The 25,658-nt window shown below is 38.3% G+C and overlaps 1 protein-coding gene across 1 annotated transcript in view; it reads left to right on the top strand.

Moving 5' to 3' along the window:
• FBXL17 (F-box and leucine rich repeat protein 17) overlaps window positions 1-10,433 on the top strand; it is a 264,652-nt gene extending 254,219 nt beyond the window's left edge. Inside the window, exon 9 of the mRNA XM_056513952.1 lies at window positions 5,907-10,433. Within this exon, the coding sequence (XP_056369927.1) occupies window positions 5,907-6,044 (138 nt within the window). The 3' untranslated portion in view covers window positions 6,045-10,433. The remainder of the gene's footprint in view (window positions 1-5,906) is intronic.
• Window positions 10,434-25,658: the final 15,225 nt, after the last annotated feature.

Raw genomic sequence — 25,658 nt, 5'->3', positions numbered from 1 at the left:
ATGTCACGATTATAATAGGACATCAGACTATACTTTGCTGATTTCACTATTTATGAGTCTACAAATGCAGTGTTTGTATGTGTGTGTATATGTGATTATTTTTCTTCTTTTTTTTCAATAACAGCATCCTCTGAGTAAAAATACATTCTTTTCTCAAATCGTAAGGGACTTCATTTGGACTAGAGGATATTGTGCTAATATTGGTAGTGCTGTTATTTTGTTAAAGTCCTAAACAAGGGTTCTGCCCCTGGGCATAAGGGCAGCCACTGAAACTCAGTGGAATATGTCTGCCTTAACTGATCAAGTGCACTTCACACAAAACGTTTCCAGAAATCTTTAATTTTGTTATGGCTACAGGCAACAGTTATAATTGGGCCACCTGAGAATATAATTCATTCAACTATTAGCAGAAAAAAAAAAATCAAAGTACACTTTTTATAAGACACTTGAGAAGGCAAAATACAACTTAGAGAAGAGAAAAACTGTATGAAAATGTTTTGTTTATAACTCAAAGTGTGTATATATTGGATTTTTCAGTAAAACATTAGAGAAATAGGAACATAAAGTGTTTTCCAAATCCATCATTATGGATACCCACAATGACTATAAATTCTTTTCTTTGACCATTGCATACAAATTTGGCTTTCATGCAATACTGCTCTGTGTACTGAGAGAGAAGAGCACAAAAATTTCATAGCCCTAATGTTGCAATACCACTCCATAAGTAAAAATGCCAACAGTATTGTAAGAAAGCCCTTTGGGGAGAAATCTATTTGCATTTCTTCTGTGTGAAGTTGATTTTGTGATTCTTTTTTTGTAGAAATGTAATGATAAAACTTATGCTATTTTTCTAACCTAACTAAAAATCTTTTGGTCTGAATGTTACCTCTCACCTGCTAATATTTCCCTAAAATTCTTAGCAAGTACTAGATTTCCCAGATTAAGCTAGCAGTTCTATGTATTATTAATGCCTTTCTCAGCAGATATTGCTGAATCAGAGTATAATAAATGAGTCTGTTATTTTCTATTAATGAGTGATCTATAAAGTTATGTAGATACCAACCTGTGTTGTCCTCAGAAATCAGCCAGCCAGTGCCCTTCCAAGGGCTAAGTTAGATACTATGCAGAAATTATTTCAGCTATCATCCCTTAATGGTAGTCTGAGGGACACAAGCAGTTTTTTATATTAAGTTCCAGCAATGTACCTTTGCACTAATTCAGTTTTTCAAGCTTTAGCTTTTTTATTTATATAACTGCTTATTGGTTTCAATTATTAACTTGGAATGGAGATAACTTTTTCTTTTCAATTATCAATGAGTTGGTCATTAAATTGAAGTCATTAAGATGTTTTGGGTTTTGTTATTGAAAAAGACCAATCAAACTCTTTAGATTAACATTGAATGCTCATACACTGTATAGAGCTGCATAAAACTTGCAGTTCAGGGGATGACTCTACTCTTGCTTTTCAGTGTTTCTCTAGATAACACAACACAGACATTCTTGGCACATTTTCATCGTTTTAGAGTTAGAACTGCATTCTAAGACTGACCCTGATGCACCTGTAAGAGGAAGTCTGGAGATCAGTAGGATATCCTACAATTATTGGCAAATAAGTGAAAGAGTATCCAATCCCAGAGAGGATTTCCAGGATATAACAGCTAAGGAGAAGTAACTAAGAAAGTCCTGTTTATAGAAAGCCCCTATACCTCTGTTTCTGTTCCTAAGCTGTGAGTGGAGGTATCAGTCTCATAAAAAAGAAGTACTTAGTTTGGCTGATGGTTTCAAATGTAACTGCTAATTTACCTTAGCAGGATTAGGAAAACTTGAATTAATGATTTGACTTTAATAAGATCGGTTGTAGGAGTATAAAGAAAATAAGGCTTTAAAAAAATCCTTTGTTTAGAAATTCCTAATTTTAGAATCTAGAAGTTAAAGAAAACAATGCTGAAATTATCACTAGAACCAAATGACATTTAAAAGCACCAAAGCACATTTAAAAGGAAAAAAAAATAAAATTGCCTAATAATTATTCTTGCTTGCATTTTTAATTTTTCATGAAAACTTGTGGAGGATGGCATAACAGAAATTTCTGAAGGTGCTCTGTGTCCACATTTTGTGTGTACAGAGCACAGTGATGATGAAAGTTCTCCAAAGAGGCACTCTCAAAACCCTTTTGCCAGTGTTCCATTTCATGTGGACTAGAAGGGTATTCTTGTTCTTCTTTCCAAGGTGAACGCCTAATTATCACATGAGAAATGTTCTTTAGCACTGATAATATTTAAATACTCTCTGCTCTCTCATCTCTCTTTACATGAAGAAGAAATTAGGGAGGTCCTATCCCAGATAACTTTTGTCACAAAGTCAAGTACATTCTTCTGGAAAATAGGCAATATGTGTTCAGATTCTTTAGGCAAAAGGTATTCAAAATTATGACTTCTAGATAATTGCTCTAATTGAGTTAAAGGGAGATGATACCACTTGGTCTTGCCATTTTCTGTAACCCATCTTCTCCTTTTTGGCTTTTTTTCAATCTATTTCTTGGCCTGGAATAAATTTTTATTTCAGAAAGAAAAAATATTTTTCAAACCAGTCTTTGTTGTTATTTTTTTCTTCTGTTTGATGACCAGGATTTGCACAAACCTATTGCTTCCATTCTTAATTATGCAGGCTGAATTCTTTCATTACATGTTAAAATATAATTGAAGAGCTATTCAAATTCAGATGAATGATTATGTATTAGATAATTTAGGTAGTTTATCTGCAGACAGTAGTCTTTCTTTTGACAACTCAGAAGATGAAGATTAATGGAAGTTCTGTGAAAGAAAAATAATAGCATTTTACAGCATATTAAGATGTGGAGATTTTTAGTTTTCATTCATTGAACAAGAATGTTTAAGCTCAGAATGGAAAATTGCTTTGTTTGTGTAATGAACTTATTTTGGGAATGACATTCGGTACTTTTGTTTTATCGCCAGCCAGGCTGATCTTAAGAAAAAGACAGAAGCTTGTGTTCTAATGACTGGTCATAAGACTTCTTTTCATCTTAATCCTACCACTAGGGAAATGATGACAAGAATACTAACAAAGTTGACTTAGATATTACTTTTCACATTCATTAACTGAATAGAATCTTAATTCTCTTTTTCCTATTTTTCAGAAAGTGCAGTTTTAGGCCAATAATATGGAGAGTTTTAAATACTAAAACTTTTTCACTGTTTTAGTGTCTGACCTGACTTCGCTCATGGTAAAGAAAAGATATCAAAATCTTCTGATAGGGAATAATTTTTTCTCATCTCTGGATCCAGGTTGCTTTTCCCACTGCCAAATTTTTTTGTACTTCTTTTGTTGTATAATCTTACATTGAATTTAGTTTGGCATAATTTTTAACTCAAAGTTAAAAAGTTCAAACTCTAAGTAATTTCTTCCTGTAAATGCTATAGTTCCAAATATCTATAAGATTTGTCTGTTTTACAGCAATTTAACAAGTCATAACACAAGTTGTTGTCTAGGATCAAACTAACAATTTAAAATACTTATTTAATACTTCAGTAAAGAATGGAGAAAAGCTTCTACTCTTCAGACTTTGGTCATAAAACAGCTGTTTTTGTCAGTGGCACTTTTGCAATGATTGTATCTGCCATCTTCATATTCATGTTTATTTTGTAACTGTATTTGGCACTTGATGACTAAAGCTTCCTTCTTTTTTTTAGTAAAGTATTAATAGTAAATAGCAACAATTTCCATAAAATGTTATTTTATCTAGTAATAATTGTCTCAAAAAAAAAACAACCCTAGGCCAAGCAGTTAGCACAAGGTGGTTTACCACAGATTTCTTCATAGGTTTTAAGACTAAAAGATACCATTGTTACATCCACCTTCCTGAGTGTCATGGGCCATGCCTAAGTTAGCCTGGTTGTGAACACATCAGCTTAAACCTAGCTAGACTGTACCTTCTGGTGCAATACACCAGAACATGGAGAGCATTTACTACTTTCCTATGTGTGAATGTCATCTTTGTAATGAATTTGCCTTGCTTTCTTATAACAGAAAATATGCATATGACACTAGATCTAAAGCCATAATATCCATGCTAATCTAACAAATAATGCCCAACAGGTAAGTGCTAAATCATATTAACTTCTATGTACTAGTAATTTTTGCAGCCATCTAGTAGATAAATAACGTATCTTCTTCAAGTTTCCCATTAAGAAAGAGAAAAATAAGCAGCTGTTGATTGTAAGCCTCTTTTTTGTGACTGAGTTAACCATTAAGAGAAGTTTCTGACAACATGATAGATTCTGCTGTGGGTCTCTGCAGCATAACTCTAATGAAAAGAGACTTTTGATTATTTTTTGGATAGGCATAAAGTAGCAAATTACTGCTACTTTAGGGGTTCTTCCTTCCAAGCACACATTTCTGTGAATTGTAGCTTACAGTTTGCAAGTATGTATTCAGCTGTAAATATCAAATATTATTGGGGACTTGTGCTATCTCTGATTTCATTTTGATTTATTAAAAGTCACTTCTTGTTTTTCAGCACTGAAAGATGTTACTGTAACATAGCAATTTGCCAGAGAAGTACAGTTTGTGCTGTGAAGTTAAACCAGTTTTCTATCCAAGTCAGTCTCAGCTAGATGAAACTTCCAATGAAGATTGAGTATTTCTATTATCAAAGTAGAAGAAGTGGATATTAAACTTTTCATTTATCCTTGTCATTGGGTGCAATCACTGTTCAGAAGGAAGCTCTCCTTGTTATCTTTTAAGGACAAAAATATTATTAGATACTGTGGTTACCATGCTTTAAAATATTATTCGCAAGACAGATCTTTGTAATGGTAGTAAACGTTGCAGTCTGACTTTTTACTTTTGGCCTCGAATGTGAAGCACTAAGGGGAGAAAACAAACAGTTCCATCAGTTTTACAATGTAGGTGGTTCAGTAGCTGTAGTATCAATGCACTTTAAAATGCCCAACTGCTCAGCAAAGATTTCAAAGAGAACCAACTAGAAGTCATGGTTCTCAGGTTAATCTTTTATTTGTCTAAAGGCTGAAAAAAACTTTTTACCTCTGTGATAGGAATTGCAATCATCTTTAAAATAACTGAAAAATTAATCCCCTTGCAGCAGTACAGTTGTAAAGTTGTTAGGTTTATCTGGGTTTTTCTGATTACCTTGTCTTATGAAGAATAAAGATGCTAACTTTGATGTCTTAAATTTAAGAGGGGCATCCCACACCAAACCACCTTGGATGTTTTAATTAACTCTGCAGTGTTATCCTCACAAAAAAAGGCTAAAATAAAATCTTCTACTAGTGATGTATGTGAAGACATGCAGGACTTTTACCTTTTGGAAAAGGGATATATTGAGGAGTAATTGATCTACATGCAACATAGAATATTTTTTTCCCCATATGTTTTCTATTATTTTTCATTTCAGACTTGTTGATAGCAACCATACAGTGCAAATTCATTTTAATAAATTGTGGAGTTACTATTTAGCAGTTTTAAATATCTCCATAAGTGTACCTGAATCCATTTTCATTTTCCAAAGCCAAAAAAATCTCACCTTTTAAAATGTATGTCTACTTGAGCAACTTAGAGTAAATTGCTTCTATTTCAAGTTAGAAATCTGTTACTCTGGACAGCATTTATTTAAATGAGATGGTTATACTTCTTCCTTTACAATGAAATCAAATCATGGGGTTTGATTTTGGTTTTTTTTTAATCATTCTCTAACCAGACATTACATTCCATATATTTATTTTGTGATAAGTGCACCCAGACCTGGTGAGGAGCCCCATCCTGCAAGCCCACCCAGGAGTCCAAAGTTTGCCCATTGTTCTAGTTTGCCTAATGTTACCCCTTTCATTCACTTTCTGCACATCACAGGTTCTGTTCTTCTGTTGCAGGTGAATGAGGCCACAGTGGAGCAGCTGGTGCAGCAATATCCACATATAACCTTCAGCACTGTGCTGCAAGATTGCAAGAGAACGCTGGAGCGGGCTTATCAAATGGGCTGGACACCCAATATGTCTTCTGGCTCCTAACCTTCTGTACCAACATGTTCCACTCTGCTGCATTCAGTAGATCTAATGGGGATTGAAGGGTTTATAACCTTTCATATGATGCAATATAGTTGTGAGTTTACAGAGGTTACAGTAAAATGGCAAAAGCTGTACACTGACTTTAACGTACTGTGCAACTAAGTACAAATATTGAAGCAAAACTTTAGAAATGCATTGTGGTTTTGTTTGCATAAAAGATATAAAAGCCTTTGGCAAATTTCTTGAAGTGGGTTCCTACTAGTTCTCTGGATAGTTGAGTTATAGATGTTAAGCTTGTTTTCCTCTGTTTACTTTGCCATGGTCATGTGTGTTTCCTTTGATCTGTAAATGGTAACTCAGTGCAGCTGATCAACAGAGTCCTGTATTTAAACTGGGAACTAACTTGTTGCTTTTTATTTACTAAAGTGTTTATGATACAGAGTAATAAGAAAATCTACAGTGATTTACCATTTTCTCATCTTTTATTTCTTTAAATATAAGAAGCTGTAGTTATATTAAAAATCTTTCCACCTTGAAATTTTAATAATGAGTAACAGTGCTTACCAGCTGTACTTCATGAAGACAAAGAATAACTCAATACACCAACTATCAGAAATAAGTTGGTGATGCTTATTGTATTTGGCTAAAAAGATTTACTGTCTATTGTAAATGAACTTGTCCTCTCTGACTATGCTGTTCTGTAGATGAATTGGAAAATTCAGATGAATGGAAATATGTCAATAACAGGATCTCTCTCATTTCCTGTGTGGTTTTATTTTAGAATGGATTTTACAATGCAAATAGTACTTACCTTGAGAAGGCCACTAAACACTATGATGAGCTCCATCATAGGTGTCAGATGCTTCTTAATACAGTGTGTGCAAAGAAATACCCAAATTTAACACATAAAATTATTAATTTCCTTTGTGGGACTGTTATGGCTTAACCCCAAGTCACAACCAAGTACCACACAGCCTTTTTGTTCACTCTCACACATTGCATTCTAAGGAGTTAAATTTTAGCAGGGAATTGTGAAAATACAGACATTGCAGATTCAATTTGGAGTTGCTTTAACTTTTAGAGTATTACCACTTGGTGAAGAATGTTGTCAGGTGTGTAACACTGGATATTTGTTTTTCAAAGGTTACAACATTTTAATCCAAACTATGAAATGCTTAAGCTTCAGCTGAAAAGTTGTCATTATTGTCAAAATGTTTTGCTAATCCAGAAGGCCTAATGCAGCATAACATAGAAGCTTGTTTAGTATGGCTGTATAACTCTGTAAAGCTCTTTGTTGATTTCCATAGCATAATTTTTTACAACAGAAACATCAGCTCACGTTACTTCCCGTGAGGATGTTGAATGTTTTATTATTAGACTTTTCAAAATGGGGATGAACTAATTTCTGTGGAAAAAATATATCGTAAAGATTTTGTTTAAAATAAGTGGTAAATACTTGTGAACATGTGTAATGCTATGCTGTTTATTTACTCAAAAATGGCAACAATATTTTACGAATGAAGTCAGTGAATTATATTACAGATATAGTACAGAATCTTAGTCAATTTTCTTTTAATGTCTCTTTATGAGTGCATTAAAACTATTTACACAATTTGTAAGTTTCTATTTTTTTGTGAAACCTTTGATCTTGCAATAAACTTTTGAAATAAAGATGTGATGTTTTCTGTTTATCTGTGCTGCTAACTGCACTTAGCCTGTACTAACAGAGAGTCTGAAATCTCCATTGTTGAATAGATAGAACTCACATGATCCTTAGTAAACTGGCCTTTATGTGATTGACAGAGTTTAACTGATGACATCCAGAGATCTTTTTCAATCTCAAATGTATTGTAACTGTACAGACTTCCTAAATTTTATGGGTCTCGTTGGTAATCTCTTTTTACTTCTGTTGTTTAAGTCACTTCCAGTAGTTTTGTCTTTTACTGACTATTCATCTCTCAGTTTTATGAACATACTAATCCATAGATCTCACCGTGACTAATTAATTTTAGTTTATGTGGTGTAAGAACTCTAGATGGAAATACATTTTTCTAATTGCAGTGTTGACACAGATAGTTCCTTAATTTCCTTATTTAATCAGTTTCCAAAGTAGTTTTAGAGGAATAAATAATAGTACACACTGGTTAATCTTTGATATGTTGTGCAGGGGAAATATAGCCTGGTAGAAGAAAAGCTACTGCTTCTTGTGAAAATAAAAATTACTCCTGTTTTCTCCTATGCAAAACTTAGACTGAACTTAAAAACTCATAGGTAGCTTCTGGTTTCCCTAGGTCCTAAAGGCCTACTTTACTAAAAAAAAAAATTACCTTTTTTTCCTTAAAACTCTTTGTGGGAATCTGCTGTTAAGATAAGGTAACCTGTGTCTCAGCACTTTTCTTACCAGAAACATTTCATGGATGGGTTTGTTCAGCCTGCAGAAAGGCTCTGAAGTGTTTTAATTAAGGGGTAGGTAGTTTTAGGAGAGAGACAGATAATGTTTATTTTCAGTCATTCACATTTTAATTCCAAGTGTATTTAAGGCTTAAACTCACATAGTTCACCTGGTGATTATTGCACCCGTGTCTCACCACCTGAAGGCTATGTGGAGAGGTGTGTTCTCGTGCAATTTGTCTCACCAGGGGGAATGGACACTGGATGTTCCTCGTGCAGATTCAAAGACACTTTGTCCAGGCTCCCAGATTAGTGGAAAATTTAGTGAAATGCCAATTCCAAGATGGCATACCTCCTTCTTAGCAGGTGCTCTGTGTAGTACTAGGAATATTGTAGTAATCTTTGAACAGGGACATAGTGTATTTCTCTTAAAAATATCAAAACTGTGTAGTTCAACCAGTTATGCCCCATCAGATGGGATAAGTATCTTCAGGCTTACCTGTGAATGTCCTGATACCCCAGGTGGGAGTTTTACACCTGAACCAGTTGTGCAGGGGAGGATGTGGCAGGGTAAAATGTTATCCCACTTCACATGATGTGCTTTTTATCAGCCTTCTCTGTTACCTGGCTCAAAAACCCAGCTTGCTGCCAAACAAAGGTTGGTTTGTTGTGGTCATCCTCCACTGGCTCACCCCTTCTGCACCTTGGCTGTTCTTAGACAGATCAGAGATTTTGCCACTACACACCTGAAAACTCTCCTCCCCCATTTAGTTGGGGGTACAAATCTGCCCCCAGCAAATCCCTTGCTTTTGCCAGTGGCTGATAGAGTCACTAACCTTTAACATTTTGGTCTCTCACACTCCCTGGGAAAGGATGGACATGGACCTGTTGGAGTAAGTCCAGAGGAGGCCACCAGGAGCACCTCTGCTTTGAGGAAGGCTGAGAGAATTAGGATTGCTCAACCAGAAAAAAAGGAAAGCTTCAGGATGAGGTAGATCTGGCCTTCCATTACCTGAAGGGAGCACACAAAAAAGATTGAGAACTTTTTACAGGATCATGTAGTGACAAGTCAAGGGTAATAGTTTCAAACTGAAGAAGAGTAGGTTTAGATTAGATACAAGGAAGAAAATCTTTACTGTGAGGGCAGTGAAGCACTAGAACAGGTTGGCCAGAGCAGCTGTGAATGCCCCATCAAGGGGACATCAAAGTCAAGACAGAGTTCTGAGCAACCTGGTCTCTGCCAGTGTCAGACGGATCTTTAAGGCCTGGTCCAACCCAAGGTATTGTTTGATCCTGTGAAAACAAGCTGTAATCCCTTTTAAATGAGAAAATGAACTCTACTAAGAACAAACAGTTGATTTTTTTCAGCTGGGTTCCTCAATGAACTCAATGATGTCCACCCAGATTATCAAGATAAATATGGTCTTGCTGATGCTTCATGAATTGTGGTGTTGACAGGAGCAAAATCAAGAGAAGCAGCAGGTCACATACACAATGGTTTTAGGAAAACAGAAGCCCAATACAAGCTTTCTTCAGGTCATGGGATCTTGAACAAGGAAAGGAAAAGGACTGTTACATCTAGTAGATAATTAGGATAGGAAAGGATACAGTATTTCTGTTGGAAGACACCTGCAGTGACCAACTAGTCCAACTGTCTGACAGCACTGACCAAGAAAGGGCAGCATCCAAATGTTTCTTGAACACTGACAGATTTGGGGCATTGATCATCTGCCCAGGAAGCCTGTTCCACTGTTTGACCACCCTCCTGTTAAAGAAATGGTTCATAACAAAATAATGCATTGCAAAAGAACAATGGTAAGAGCATGCATGGAAAGAATGTGATGATACCTGACCTTGTAAATGTTCAGATTTGTATTTTAAAGCAGGTGAGGGTTTATATTGCTTATTTATGAAACCCCATATTAAGAGAGTCACTTTAAAGCAGATCCATTTAAAGCAGATCCATTACAATAAAACATTACAATAAAATATTTAAAGCAATGTTAACTTGCCTCGTGTAATTTTTTTTCTGACAGCTTTCCCCCTTTTATTTTTAATTCTGGTACACTTAGAAGCAGAGTTGTGAAGCTGTTTTTTCAAACCACAGACACCATGGGAGAAGCTCCAAGTCTGGTCATGTGGAATCTACCATAGATTGGCACCACAGGAAAACCGAATAATTCTTGATGATAATAGCTGTGCTTTGCCAATCTAAACAGGGTAGGTACACGGTCAGATTTTGTGACTCATATTTGATGGAGTCTTATATATTTCCAAGTCTTGTTTTCTAAAAAGCCTTCCTGTGCTAGGCTCCTTGCATGTATTTTCCACAGATGCAATCATCATAGATTTCATGAGTTGCTGAAGAACTGTAAAAAACTTCAGATACTCCTCTTGATCTTTGTCTGCATTAGGCTCAGATTAACACAAATAAAATGGTTGAATCACACACAGCATTGCAACTGTGGTTGCTCAAGTGGAGATACTTGCACAATCTGAAAAAAGGTAGCATAGCTATATCTGTCAAAAAGAAACTGAGGCAAAAATTCTTTAATTTATGTTTAAATTAGGGTTAGGTTTTTATAAAGGCTGTCAGGATTCTATAAGGTAAATCCAAGTGTGTCAGCTTTATAAAGTTTTACTCATGGGTTATGTTTCAAATTTATTTGGGAGCAAAATCAACAAAAACAGCAAAATGAACTGTTTCCTCTTCAATATTTGGGCAGATCTTTCAATATATAGCCGATGAAGAGTGTTTGTGCTTAAATGAACATTAAAAGTCTTAATATGAAAAATTTTGCAATGAGGATTATTGGGCATTTCCAGCTACTGTGAAGTTATAAAGACTTCTGGGCTGAAAATTTCATAATCTCATGCTTTTATCATGTATCCTATTGCAAACTGCTACAGCCTTTGGTGTTTTCAAAATAAAAACTTTTAGAGAAAGCTGCAAGAACATTCTCATCAGCACCAACTCCCAGTGCACACGGTTAACTTGTCCCAGGTGCCTTGCTTTGGCTTCTCCTTGAACCAAGATCAACATCTCTGTTCTTACTTTTGAAGGACTAAAAGGTTGTCTTTGTGCTGTTGTTTTAATCTCTGGTCATCTCTCCGGACCACGTTGTGTGAGTCATGGTCTCTGAAGCAATATAAACTAAACTCTGCTGTAAGGGATGGATATTTTTTTCTCTAAAATAGGCAGTAATATTTATACACAAAGCAAAATGCTTCATATCCTTCTTTCCTTGGAGACAAATGAGAAACAAATGTGGTGAATGTTAATCACCTTTGCTTGAGTCTTTCAAATGTCTTTCAAATGTTCAAATATTGAGGTTGATGAGAAAGCTTAAAAATAGAAAAAAATAAGTTTCCTGAAGAGAAACAAAACAAAGATTTGCTTCCTGATTAGGGAGCAAATAAACCTGGAAATCTTTAATAGCAACCAAAAAGGTTGTAGCTAAAGCAAAATTACTTTTTAATGACCCTGCAGAAGTTTGAAAAGTCCAAAGTCCAAATGCCTTCATGATCTTCTCAACAGTAACACTGGAAGGGTTTGTTCATTAGAAGTTGCCTTGACTAGGTACTGTTTTTTCCAGGACATAGCATTAGTTTCTGTGGGAGCACTTCTGGTAGCAAGAGCTGTGCCAGGAGCGCTGCTGGACTCTCGGGTCATTCTGGTTATCACTGGAATGCTCCTGGCCTCTGACTTTGTGGCTCTAAAACAGTTCAGTGCTAATGATGCCCAATATCCATTTCCTTAGGTTCTCTGGAGGCAGCTGTGGCTTCCTGAGGGCAGGAAGATTGAATGGCACAGGCATGAGTTGTCCTGTGTCTGTCAGCCCCCGCAGTAGAGAGCTGCCCTGGGCAAGTTCAATCTGCTCACACAGACATAGCCCCACGGCTCATCCGTCATTTGCAGGACGTGGTTGTCTATCAGAAGCTGCTTCTCAGTGTCTTGGGTCCCAGCTCCCAGCCCTGCTCCTGCCCAGTACTGTGCCCCAGAACTCCAAGTCTCACTCACCCTGTGCAGGGCAGCAGCCCTTTCCAGCCCTTTCCAGCCCTTTCCAGCCTTCCAGTGGAGCAGAGGCCAGGGAAACCCCTCATCCAGCCAGAAGCCATGGGCCAGCTGCACCCTCAACACACAGGTCCCTCCTGTCTCTCTCCCTGGCTGCCAGGCAGTCAAGGATGGGACAAGGCACCCAAAGTTCTGAGCCAGGCTGACAGAGGGTACAGTGCTGAGGAGGCAACACCACCATGAGGGTTCCTGGATTCTTACACAGCAGGAAACTGCTGGCAAAAAAACCTGCAGCTTTATCACCATGTTCATGAGTTGAGCTTTCCTGCTCTAGACCAGACTTAGTGACTAATCCCCTCCAGGGTCTTTTTAGCAAAATTTCCTGAACACAGAACTTAAATTAAGGAATATTTCTGCATTTAGTTTTTTCTGCAGCACTATAGATATTGAAGTTCTTTTGCTAGCATAAAGAGAAAATGACCCGTTGACCTTTCTGTTTGAATATATTCCATATCCTGTATGTTCTCTTGTGTGTGGCTTCAGGAAACAGTTAACAGCAGGAAGACTACTTGTATTGCATTAGCCAGAGATAGGAGAAAAACGCATTTATGGATCAGTGTAATCCAGTCATTAGTTTATGGATGCAAAGTCCTTCAGGGACTGCCACAAATTCCCAGCTGTCTGTGAGAGCTAGATTTTCCAATTGCATCTCTGAGCTATCTGCAAGGCATGTAAAATCATATATATCCAGGCAATTCTCTGTGACTTTGCATCTGCAAAGGACTGAGAACTATTCCACAGCAAGGATGTGCAGTAAATTAAGCTCAAGAAATTTGCCTCTGAAAAATTAAGTATTTTGATAAGTCTTCCATGGATGGAAATCTCTTTAGCAGAGGTAGAGTTGAACAAATACAGACAGCTGTTAAATACTGGAATTATTACCAGCACTCAGAAACTTATTTTTCTCACCTTTGTATGTAATGTTCTACAGTCCAATGAATCATAGCATAAGGATAAGATCTGGTACTCAGCAGAAACAAAGATGCCTTGGTTAGGATCTGTGCAGAATCTTTGCCAACATGACAGAATAGATTTGGGAAGTGGCAATGGCAACAATAGAGAAAGATAAATTTTCTGTAAGATCAGCACATCTCTGTTTCTAGTCTGGGAAATTGCCCTTTATGCCTAGGAGAGGATAAAATTGTATTGCCATAGTGTGAACATGTGGGAATCAGAAAAATAGATGAATGGGAAGCAAACAAATAAACCACAAACAAACAAACAAACAAAAAGTCTGCACCCTTGATACTGATAGCGACTAAAGCATAACTCTTTGCCTCATCAGGATATAGTAGACAAGAACCACAGGTATAAGAGAAAGGGTAAGAATTTCAAAAGCCTCTGCATTTAGGTAAGTCATTGGGGCATATTGGAAATTTAACAGGAGGTGACCACACACTGTTATGATAAAGGCTGCAGGAACTTCTCTCTTGAAAGTCAAGCTTGCATCAATAAAAGCAAAAAATAAGGACTTCCTTGCTGCATGTACATCTGCCCTTCCCTCCCCATGTTTGATGCTGTCTGATAAAGGGAAAAGTGTTTTCCCCTGACAGAAAACACAAGTGAAATAAATAAGAAATAAATAAGAAACCAGTGATATATAGACTGTGCTCCTTTTCAGGATGTCTGCAAAACTACCAGCCTAACAGCTACATTTCAAGGACTGTTTTTTAATATGTTGACTTCCCTAGAGTTACCCCTGACACATTTTTTTTAACCACAGTCTTCAAGATTCAGTTAAACTCACTTCTAAAACCATTGATACTGCACTAGCATTTTTGTATCAGTTAGCTAAAACATGGTTTGGAGGCCACTTCATTGTCTTTATAGTGATCTATGTTCTTACATATGAGTTAATGAGATTTATCATATTAGTTGCACCTTGTTCTTGACCCTTTGATTAGAAGATATTTTAGTGTTAAGTACTAAGAACTCAATATCAACATTTGTACTAGCAGCAATACTAATACTCAGTAATACTAAATCTCCTTTGTAGCTGAAGTCACAAAGCATTAAGATCTACCTAAAGCTTCCATGAAAGAGTAGAGCTGCTACCCTTCTAACCTCGAGCAAACTTTGCATTTATTCTCTTAAATAAGAGTGCCTACAGACACAGAGGGCATCTCTGAAAATTGTGTTACCTACTGTAGTCTCCAAGTAAGCAACAGACAGGAGCTAGCAGCTGGAAATCAGCCATAATGTGCAGCTCTGCTCTTGGATCGAGGGATCAGGCTTGAGGGAGTTGCTGAGGGCTAAACATTCGAAATGGAGATATGGATTTGGGACCCCTTGGCCTCAGTTACACTGAGTCAGTCAGCTAAAACTGACCTCTGTCTCCCTAGATCAGAATTTTCCCTTTTAAGTTAGATAGTCTGAGTTGAGGACCTATCTAAAAATCTACAAACACAGGTTGTCTAATGTTGAGTCTAACCTGTGTTACATCAAATTCTGCAGACTCTGAGGAGACTGAACTTTTTTAAGCCTGTGAGAAACATAGCTTGTATAAAGTTCTGGGTGGTGAAAAGAGCAACAAGGTCTTTCTCAGGTCAGTCAGAAAGTGAGAAAAGAGTTAATACTACTTTATAACAAGTTTCCAATAAGCATTAACAGTGGCTTATACAACAGAAAGCATTTAGAACTTATTTCACTGCTGAAACAGAGCTATCTCTGATAACAGTGCAGACATGATTATAAAGTAGGTGTTTAATGTAAATTACAGTTAACCTTTGCCTTAAATCTTCAAACCAAGAACACAGTATTAATCAAGACAGAACCTTTTAAAGTGCTATCTATTCAAGCAGTTGGTTGTATTTTGTTTTATGAAGAGCAGTCAACACTGCAAAAATATATTCCAGCAAAGCTAACAAGAGACCTTCAGAATTTGATGTCTTTTGTATTTTAAATGGTTACAGAAGTAAGCCTTCTTCCCCCAGCATGTTCTAACAAGAATGGTAGAAAATCACTTAGTCCCTTCTGAATGAAATAAACCCAATGTTTGTTTCTGCACTCTTCCTAGATGCCATTTCTTCTCCATGTGTACTTCCCACCACCCCCCCTAAAAAAAAATTCACTATCATTCATGTTGGTGTGTCATTCTTCATTCCTTACTATATAAAATGAATGTTGATCTCTCACCTTCAATCTGTTCTATAGAAAGATCAAACTATAAAATGGAAAACCAACAAAGAACCTGGTACAGAGCCTCATTCCACTGCAATCAACAAGAACAAGACACCTCAGCAGCAAGATACATCACATGATCCATGCCTGCTCCAAGAGCAGACACACAACTGTGGCTACTGTCACATTCTCTTTGGGCTTGCTGGTTAACAGAATGCATTTGGGGAAAACTAACCTATTAAATAATATTTCTGGGCACTTGTGCTGTAACACCCATCAATCTCAATGAGTCTTGGCACTTGAGTATAATTGATAGGCCACATTCCTGCTGCTCTTTCTGCTCAGTTTCAGAGTCCTTCACTTCAAATATAACAGATTTGGGAGAAAATTAATTTTTTATTTCAATGGTGCATTTAATACAATAATGAAGACTGAAAATCACAAATTCTCTTCTATGGCCATCTGCACTTCCATCTCTCCCTCTTAAATTTTGCTCTACCTATCTTCAAAGTTAAATTTCTTTCATCCTTTGCATTATTTAGCATCTTCCCTTCCTATCCTATTCCCACTCCACTTCCTCAAGGAAAGAAAAAGACATTAAGGGTCAGTTCAGTACAGTAGTATATCTTCCATTTTGAATACTTTACTTCACTTTGTGGCCTGTGGCTGTGAAAAGTGGCACAGTTTCATGTTCCTAATAGAATAAAAAATTATGGTGTGCCACTTTTTGCTACCATTTTTTCATCCCCTAAACTAGAAAAACAATAGACCTTTGCCTCAGAGAAATTATCATGGAGATTCATTTTGTGACATGTAGCAAGATGAACATTTTTCTCTTTTTTAACCTCACAAACCTTCTCTATTTCCAATCAAAATTTTAAACTGATCTTTCTGTAGCATTTACACTGACAAGCAAATGGGCTTTTAATAATTTACCCATGTTGCTGCAAAGAGGAGGGAAAGACTGCAAGTTTAAAACACGAAGGAGAAAAGTTAATTTAAAGTGATGTTTGGTAAAAAGTCCCCTTTGAGATCCTGTTGTGTAATTGAACAGATTAAGAGAACTGACAGTAACTTCACGGTATGCCTAAGTGGAGGTCTCTACGGGTCAGCTCTCGGATCTTGTGCCGACACGTTAAACAAGTTTGTCAATTTTCCATCAGATTGATTTTTCTCACAGGTCTGGAAGCCTCGTCTCATTTCATCTTATTTCCACAGGGGTTCTTAACATTGCTAACTGCCATTTACTTTTGTCTCAAAGTGTGAGGAATGATTTTTGTCTCTGAGTGGCAATCACGGCAGGCAGCTCCAGCACTGCTTATAATGTTGCACATTGTCCTCCCTCACCAACTGGGGTTTCTTTTGTGTTTTCCCCCTCTTTGGGAATGATGTGGATTTTTAGAATACATTCAAAATAATTATTAACAGAATGTACTTAGGGCAGATTCTGTAGTCTCTGAAGTGAACAAAAAAAGCAACAGAAACCGTGGGGTTTTTTCTTTGCAGTTTTCAGCATAATGAGAGGTCAGCTTGAGAAAATATGATGTCTCTGGGAAGGTCACAGGGAAGAGTATTAACCTCTCTTTACATTTCCATGTCTATTATCCCCTCCTGTTAATGTCAAGGGAAGTTATGTGCACAAAATAGAGAGCATGCTTCTGAATAGGTGAATGCTGCTGAAGATTATAATGATATATATTTGAATTAATTGCACTAATGACGAGAATCTACTCTTACTCCACACCAAGTTAAATAAGTGCAAAATTTTTCTGAAAGCATGTGGGACCTGATGGTATTCTCAGATGGATTGTACAAACATGCAGTTCCCTTGACACAAATTAAGCTACTAGGAACTTAACCACTTGGTTGACCTAATGACCTCTTGATGAAAGAAGACTGCCATTTAGATCAGTGGTATGAGGGTGAAATCATAGAACAGCCCAAATCCCATATTTTCTCTTGCCTCCACCTCTGGTAGCCCTTTCCATTTGTGAAAACTGGCTATAGTCAATCATTAAAACCATAATTACTCTCATAGTCTTTGTAAGAATTTCTCACAAGCATCAGCATCTAAGACAGGCACAAAGCAATGAGTTTCTGAATTTCCCTAGTGCTAGCTACATTGTCTTGCCAAAAACAAGGAAAGATTCATCACCCCTTCTTTTGGAGTCTTGTACTACATCCAACTTTTAATACAGATGCAAATAATTTCCATTAATTTTTCTTCAAAATGTGATATACTCGACCTAATTAAGTGACTAAAGACAATGTGGAAGTTACCAAATCATTTGGTAATGAGCAAATCATCAGTGCTGTAAAATATTGGCCACAATTTTGAAATCTCTGTAAAAAATATGAAGAGGAAAAAAAAAGAAACCAAAACAACAAAACAGACCTTGTATGATGATTTTTGCTGCTAGTGTGATTGGACAGGAAAGGAATTGGAACTGCTGAACTGGTGTTCCATGGGGCACTTCCAGCCCAGGAGGAAGCACTGGATGCCAGCCCAGCCCTACACAGCTGGCATGGGAGACAGCAGCCCCTGCCTGATGGGGCAGATGTGCCTGCAGCTGCACGGGGCAGGGAAAGGGGAGGGAGACCCAGGAAAGCCCCTGGGAGCCTCAGAGCTGCAGCCACATCAGGCAGATTCTTCACCTCAGACTGTGGACAGGGTGGGGCAGACCTGACCACCACCTGAGAGGGGCAGGGGGAGGGATGGGGAGGTGCCCTCAGTCAGTCCATGGGGACTGGGGGCAGGGAGGCCAGGCCAGAGCTCAGGAGCTGGGGTCATGTTGAGGAAGTGAGGGGCTGGGAAAGAGCAGGGTATTGAGTGTTTCTGCCCTTCCTTCTGCCTTCACTCCTTCCTTGTTGAACTTTGTGTGAATAGTAATAATCCAAGGGTGCTTTTACTAGGAGAGACAACCTTCACAGCCCCAGATGCCCTCAAAGCATTGACTTGCCAGAGAGAAGTGTATTCAATGAGTTAAGCTTAAACCCTGCACTGCATGTCACACATTACAGAAAGAATTTATCAGTTTTTAGTAATTGTTATTTCTATACTTCCATTTCTTGTTCGATTTTGTATCATTACAGCTGATAGGTAACTTCCCAAATAGGAACTGAGCAAAATTTTTTCATTTCCATATTACATCTGAGTTACTCAACCATAGTGAATAAGGGATGACTTTGTTATGCCAATAGTTGTGCTCATGACAGTTCACTTTGGTTTCCACAGATTGGCTCAGTCTGTAATTTTTTGGCAAACTCTCTGGAGAGTCTCCTGGGCAAGCAATTCCTTTTTGCCTTGCTGCAGCTTAATACAAAAACACACAACAGCAGATTGTGTTAGTAGAAGGGCGTTTAAACAAATATTTACAGGCTTTTGATCCTCTTGTAGATGCCCCAAACAACATTGCCAGAAATGGTCATCTGTCACAGAGCTGGTTTAGTGAGACAATGTGAGATAGTTAAATGAAATTTAAAATATAAAGCCAAGTTTTTTCAGCTGTTATCAGTTTCTGTGTAAACACTTCCTGAAAACTGAGACTTCACCATGTGGATGAGGCACCACCCCTCCCACTGCATCCAGGCTGGCAGGAGGAGTGGCTCAGCACAGCAGCCCCAGCTCTGCCAACCCTTCTGGGAGTTTGGGTTCCCTAACTCACCTTCCCTCTCCAGCCTACATGGGAAAAAGCCCTTTTCCCTGTGCCCCTGCAATGGCAGTAAGAAGATTCTCTGACCAGACCCTGGTCTGGATTGTAAAAAGTAGAGAATTTAGTTTTGTGTACTCTATGTATATCCTTGAAAGAGAAAATCACAGTCTTCTAGCTATTTAGGCACCTCAAACCCAGCACAATTGTTTAAAAATCTTATAAGTTCACTCCAAAGTTAGCTTAATAGGCACTTCTCACAATTAAATATTTTAGACATCTTACGTTTTTCCCATAATTCCAACAATAATTAGATTGCAATGTGGATTAATTTCTTGTCACATCTAATTTTTTTTGCTGCAAGATGTTTTAAATGAGTGAAACACAAAAACAAGTTGCTGACATTTTAAACTTTCCCTTTTGTTGTACACACAAACATAAAATAGCTGACATTTGGCTCTTTCATTCTTTTTCCCTGCTTGTTCAGTGCAAATATTATCCAGACAGACGTGTTAAACAAATATCATAGTATCTACAAACAAGGATATATAAATCTCATTGTCCTGGTCAGCAGATCAGGACTGAACTATCCTCCTAAGCCATTCTGATCTGCAAGTGACCTTGAGTTAATTGCTTTCCTACACTGTTGCATGAAGGTCACTATACTTCCTTATCTCACACATTTTATTTATTTATAGGTAGCTATACTGTATCAATACCATAAAGGTAACCTTTAAATTGTATTTGTATCATTTTATGTGGTGGAATTGCAGGGTTATTTATAAGCTACTTTATGATTATTGTTTTCTGGTTACTGTATTTGCATGAATGTAAACAAGATATAATGAGCTTTTTCATCTGTTTTTTGGGATGGAATGGGGTGCTCAAACAGACAATTTTCTGACCCATGGTAGAACTACAACCTCTTTGAAAATTAACAGGAGCTGTGCCTGCTACAACTCCATACTTCCTAATACAAATGTACTGAGGCATGCATTTCTTCAAAAGTTGTGTCTAAATGCTGTCATCTTTTAAATAATATTGCAAGAGAGTTGGCTAGTACTTAATGTCTGTCCTCTGCATTCATTGTTGAATACTAAATGTTCTGGTCTCTTAAGACCCCTTTGAATGACAATACTGCTGTATATTTTGCTTTTAGATTTTTGTTGGCATGTGAAAATGTGGATAACCAGAAAAGCTTACTGTTTGCTTTAATGATAAGTTACCTGAAGTTGTAGGATGGCCTCTGTGCTGACTTCTCTAAGCACTGTCAATGCTCAGCATATCCCAGGATCAAACCCCTGATGAGGATGGAGTGAATTGATTCACTGTTTCCTGCTTTCTTATTGAATGCTTTTATATTCTTTCATAAACTAGTAGAAGTCCAATAATATAAAATTAAGAGGTCATGGTGAAATGACCAAAGTAGCTAATTAGAAGAGCCACTGCATACTTTAAGGCTCTGATTCAGGGACATCTATCAATACTGTGGATACTGCTTAATCATGAAATCAATACTTCAAATTAAGCACACGTGCTTACCACTTGGCCAGGAGCTGATTTGCAATAGCATTTCCATAGTGTTTAAGAACAAAGTATTAGCTTGCTTTGAAACATTTTCTGATCATCTTAGTGCTGAAACCACTACAGAGTTGATTTCCCTCATGAGCCTCAGAAAACTCTGAAGAGATTTCTACCAATTGTGATTTCGGAGCACGTGGATAAAGAAAACATTTGGCAAAACATTTAGCAGTCATCAAGTTTGCAGACCTTGGCTTCTAGACGTCCTTTCTAACCAGGCACTGGTGACAATGGAGAGCAGAGACAACAAAGGTTTTGAGCCCACAAGTGCAGAAACTGACAGGCGGAGAAAAAAACCCAAAACAAACCTACTAAAAATAGCCAAAAATATCCCACCTGACCCCAATCCTATGAGAACAAAAAGAGTTTCAGATGCTGAGACTGACCTCTAGAGATTCCAAACTAGCCCATATTGCACTGAGGCTTTCTTCTTACCTTGCCAGACTTCGGCAGCCTGCTGCCACACCTGCTGTTTATCCTGCAAGCTGGTGACCAAGCTGTCTGTGCCAACTCACTGCATTTGCTCCATCCTTGTCTGCCCTCACAGTGATCAGGAATCCAAGGAACAGAAATTTCACTGCTCAAAGGGTAGGCAGGGTGGAAACAAAAATTTTAGAATAATCGTGTACGCTTTTTATTATTCTGAGCTTTGAAATTGATGTGACAAAAATTCAGCATATGATAAAATTTTATTAAAATGAGTGTGTGTAAAGGTATAAGGGGATAAAGTTATACACTGAAGACAGGGTAAATGACTGATGTCTGAAATATTGAGCTACAATAAGTGAGAATAACAGCAGCAGTAAAAGAAAGACTACAGATTATGATGCTGGGAGAAAAACATTGCTTTTGAATGTTATGGGTAAAGCTGCTGCCTCTTAATAAATTAATCCTTCCTCAGATGCAGCTGTACATGGAAACTCTGACAGCGTGCAGTTGAGGTGATGGGTTTCAGGGATGTCTGTAGGGCAGTTACTCTTTCCAAGCAGGACCATTCATTTTGAAGTGACTGCTGCAGAGCTCGCCTACCACCCACACCATGCTCGCAGGACTCATGCCAGCGGGCTTGCTCTCAGCAGCCCGACATTGGATCTTCACCTTCTGAAACCCAGGCTGCTTCTACGCATTTGCTACAAAATTAGCAAGTGATTCATACTGGCATGCTAGCAGTGACACCAGCCTGAGGACACCTGGAAAAGCATATTCTGGAGATAAATGCACACGATGTATTAAACCTGAGTCATGATCTCACGTCTCAGGTAGTACTAATGAAAAAAAAAACTACGTTAAAGCCCATCCAGAAATACCAGTCTGTGAAAATCAGTCCCTTGCTCATTTCTATGGGCACAGAGCTGTGATGAAGCCTTTAGCATGGCCTGTGAAGATGTCATCTTGTTGGCAGCCTTCCCCAGCCACTTGTGCCCTCACCATTTGGAAGCAAGCCATGAAGGGCCCATGGAGAGATGCTATATCTGCTTGGTTATTATCAGTTTCCTGGTACTGCTACTGTTGTATTCCTGGTGTCTTTCCTCATTTCCTCGTTTCCTCATTCCTGTACATGGTCATGTGCTGGAATATCAGTAGTGCATGGAGAGAGAACTCTGTGTATGCAGTGACAGGGCAGGAGCTCTGGAGCCACACACTGGGGTCAGGTGCCCGTGGAGCTCTCATGCACCAACCTCACCTGGCTACCAAGGGCCCACTTTTCCCCAAGAGGATGTGGGTACCTAGTAAGAAAGAAGTGTTACAGATGGAGATAAAGACAGGGAGATCAGTCACCAGCCACTGTAAGAAAAAAAGCAGGTACCACCTGGGGAAAATGAGTTTAATTTCTTACCAGTTCAAGTAAGTTTGGAAAGTGAGCAGTAAAGACAAAAACTAAAGCACCTTTCTCACTTCACTCATTCACTCAGGCTCAACATGTCTCCCTATTTCCAGATTCCTTCACCCCTTCCCTGCAACTGGAGCAGGGGATGGGTAATGGGTATTGTGGTCAGTCGTGACAGTTCATCTCCTTCCTCCTCAGGTAACTTTCACACTTTCCTTCTCACACAAGACTGGCCCAGAATGAGTTTTCCAGCAGCCCAGCTGAGCACACAAGCAGCAGGCTGGGGAATGGCCCTGCCAGTGAAAGCAGCCTGTGCCTTGCAGACAAAGACTTAATAAGTGCCACTCCCACGGCCCAACGGGAGCCTAAAAATGGATGTGTGCACATTTCCTTCCCTTCTAGACTCTGCAGGGCTGTTTGCAAGCAGTTTGGAGAAGTTAGTTTTCCCAGTGGGGAACAGACCTCTGGTTAGCAATCAATAAAACAATCCTTTAATATTCCTCTGACTGGGCAAAATAAAGGTGTGTACTATAAATTTGTATTGAAAGAAAGCTGCCCCTCCCTTCTCTGAGGGAGGGCCAGCAACAGAGAAAGATGGATAAACAAATAATCCTTTGGTTTTAATGAACACATCCATTATATCAGCAATAGTTATGGCAACAGGAATTATATACTTCGAGGCAGCATCTCTTGTGCCTTGTAAACACCTCAGCCTTCTGTCAGGGCCCCCGCTGGGGCTATTTACAGCTTCAATATTACAAGGTAGCTACTCTAATTATACACAACTGGATTGGTTTCCACCACTCAGGTCCTTCCTTAACCCTTAATAATAATTAATTTTTTACTGTTACACTGTATATCAACTTAAAACTTTCGAGATGCTAAGGTATCCCAGTAGATTAGAAAACCTATTAAGATATCAAGACATGCATGCTTTGCAACTTCTCTTTTCATTACTGGCAAAAAAAGCCCCACAGAAAGAAAAAAGAAAATAAAAAGGGAGCAGCACAAAGTCACTGAAACTGGGACTCAGAGCTTATACAACAACACTTGCATTGCAAGAGGTCTGTTGTCCTCATTAACTTTCTTTTCCTTTTTTATTTTACAACGAATTAGTCAGTACTCAGCACTTGATTCCAACATATGAGTGTGTTAATCAGAGCTACATTAGGCAGCCAGGGTGTGACACACAAACCTTGCTCAGTCGATTGAGTTTTCCTCGGTGCTAAGCTTGGAGAGATTTTATTTGTCTTGTCTGCGGGGGCTACAGTCTTTATGTGGGCATTTATTTAAGTCTTCTTGTAAACAGCAATGGCCTGCTTAGAGCAGATGAGGTGAAGGAAAGGGAATGTGCTGCCAGCACAGCACAGTGCTTCACACTGATGCCCTTTGAACCAGGACCTTTGAATTAGGACCTTCTGCCTAATCTGCACCCATAGAAAAAATAATGGAGAAGGTGAAACTGTGGGGAGAAAATGGAAAAAAAAAAACCCTCTGTTAATCTTTTTCTCCCAAAATTCCTGCCCTTTCCTCCTATAGCATCTGATTAAAGACATAGTCTGGGCTCTGCTTTCTTTGTCACAGGTTGCAATCAAGCAAATCAGGGAATATGTATTTCTCTCAGTTCAGGAAACATTCAGGGATACAGAAGAACAGCTGGTGAGAAGTGAATGTGGAGCCATTTGACAGGAAGGAAGATCTACCCCTGAGAGCAATTCCAGAGGAAATAAACATCAAAATGAATGACTTACAAGGCACTGTAACCTCATTTGTTGGCAAATTGAATACTCTTACCACACATAAATATCCTTGAGCAGAGATCTGATCTTGTGGGCTCCCAGCTATTAAAACAGCACAGTTTTAACAGCATGCAAGGAGAGGTTGAACAAACATGTTAGCTGTAAAACTCATTAATGAACTATCATAAAACAGTAAATTTAATAGTATAAATGCTAGAAAATCAAGTCAGGTCTCACTGTATTCACACATGGATGAACATAGGAAATAACAGGGAGAAGAGTCCCTCAGATGAAGTAGCACTGCTGTGTGAGCTGTGAGAGGACAGGATGCTCCTGCCTTTCAGAACCAGGTGCTCTGTAGCAGGAGGTGCAGGGATGGTGCATTGCTCGAAGCTGAAAGGTTTGTAAGCAGCACACAGGCATTTGGGGGTGATCTCTCCTGCAGCTTGGTAACTGATAGTGCAACAGAGGAATAGTGACCTCTACATCCAAAGCAGGAGGGAGGTAAAAGTGGATGGACACGTAGATAGCACTACACCCAGAGTGGGACTGTGCTAGATACTGGAACAAGAGACTGCTAAAACAGGAGGACTCTCAGCTTCTCTTCCATGTGTCTTCAGGCTGAAGCTGATGAAATGTATCCTGTATCACCTAAAGGGAAAGGAATTAAAAGGAAAACAGTCTGTTTAGGGTATCTCCAGGTAGACAAATACAGATTAAGAGTACAGCTTTACTAGCTCTGGGAGCCATCTCTAGAAATCTAATTTGCTTTTGCTTCTTTGCTTTTAAAGCTTCAACAACTGTAGGAAGTGCAGTGTGTGTCAGTCCTGACAATGCAAGTTACATGATGATTTTGTTGCATCCTCTCTCTTTAAACCCAAGAGAGATGACTGTGATTTCTTTAATGGTAAGGTTTCCTGCATTTATCAAAATTACTAAAACAAGGGGTTTTTTCCTGTGAAAGTGAGAACACAGAAGGTTAATTGTCACATTTTCAAAAGACATGCTTTTTAGAGACAGTAGACTTTTTAACACATTTCTGAGCCTAGATCATTCAACATTAACTGTATCATTGCTCATTTGCTCATGCAAATGTGGCCACTGGATGTCTAGACTTGTGGATGAATCGGAATGTATGTAAGATGAAAGCCACCACAAATTCAGCCTGATGTACCTGAAAATACAAAAGAAAGAACAGCTTCTATAAAAGCTCTTTTCTACCAATATATTCAG

This window comes from Oenanthe melanoleuca, chromosome Z, assembly GCF_029582105.1.
Source record: "Oenanthe melanoleuca isolate GR-GAL-2019-014 chromosome Z, OMel1.0, whole genome shotgun sequence".
Taxonomy (NCBI): Eukaryota; Metazoa; Chordata; class Aves; order Passeriformes; family Muscicapidae; genus Oenanthe; species Oenanthe melanoleuca.
Note: the sequence above shows the minus strand (reverse complement) of the source record. Positions and strands in the feature narration are given on the sequence as shown.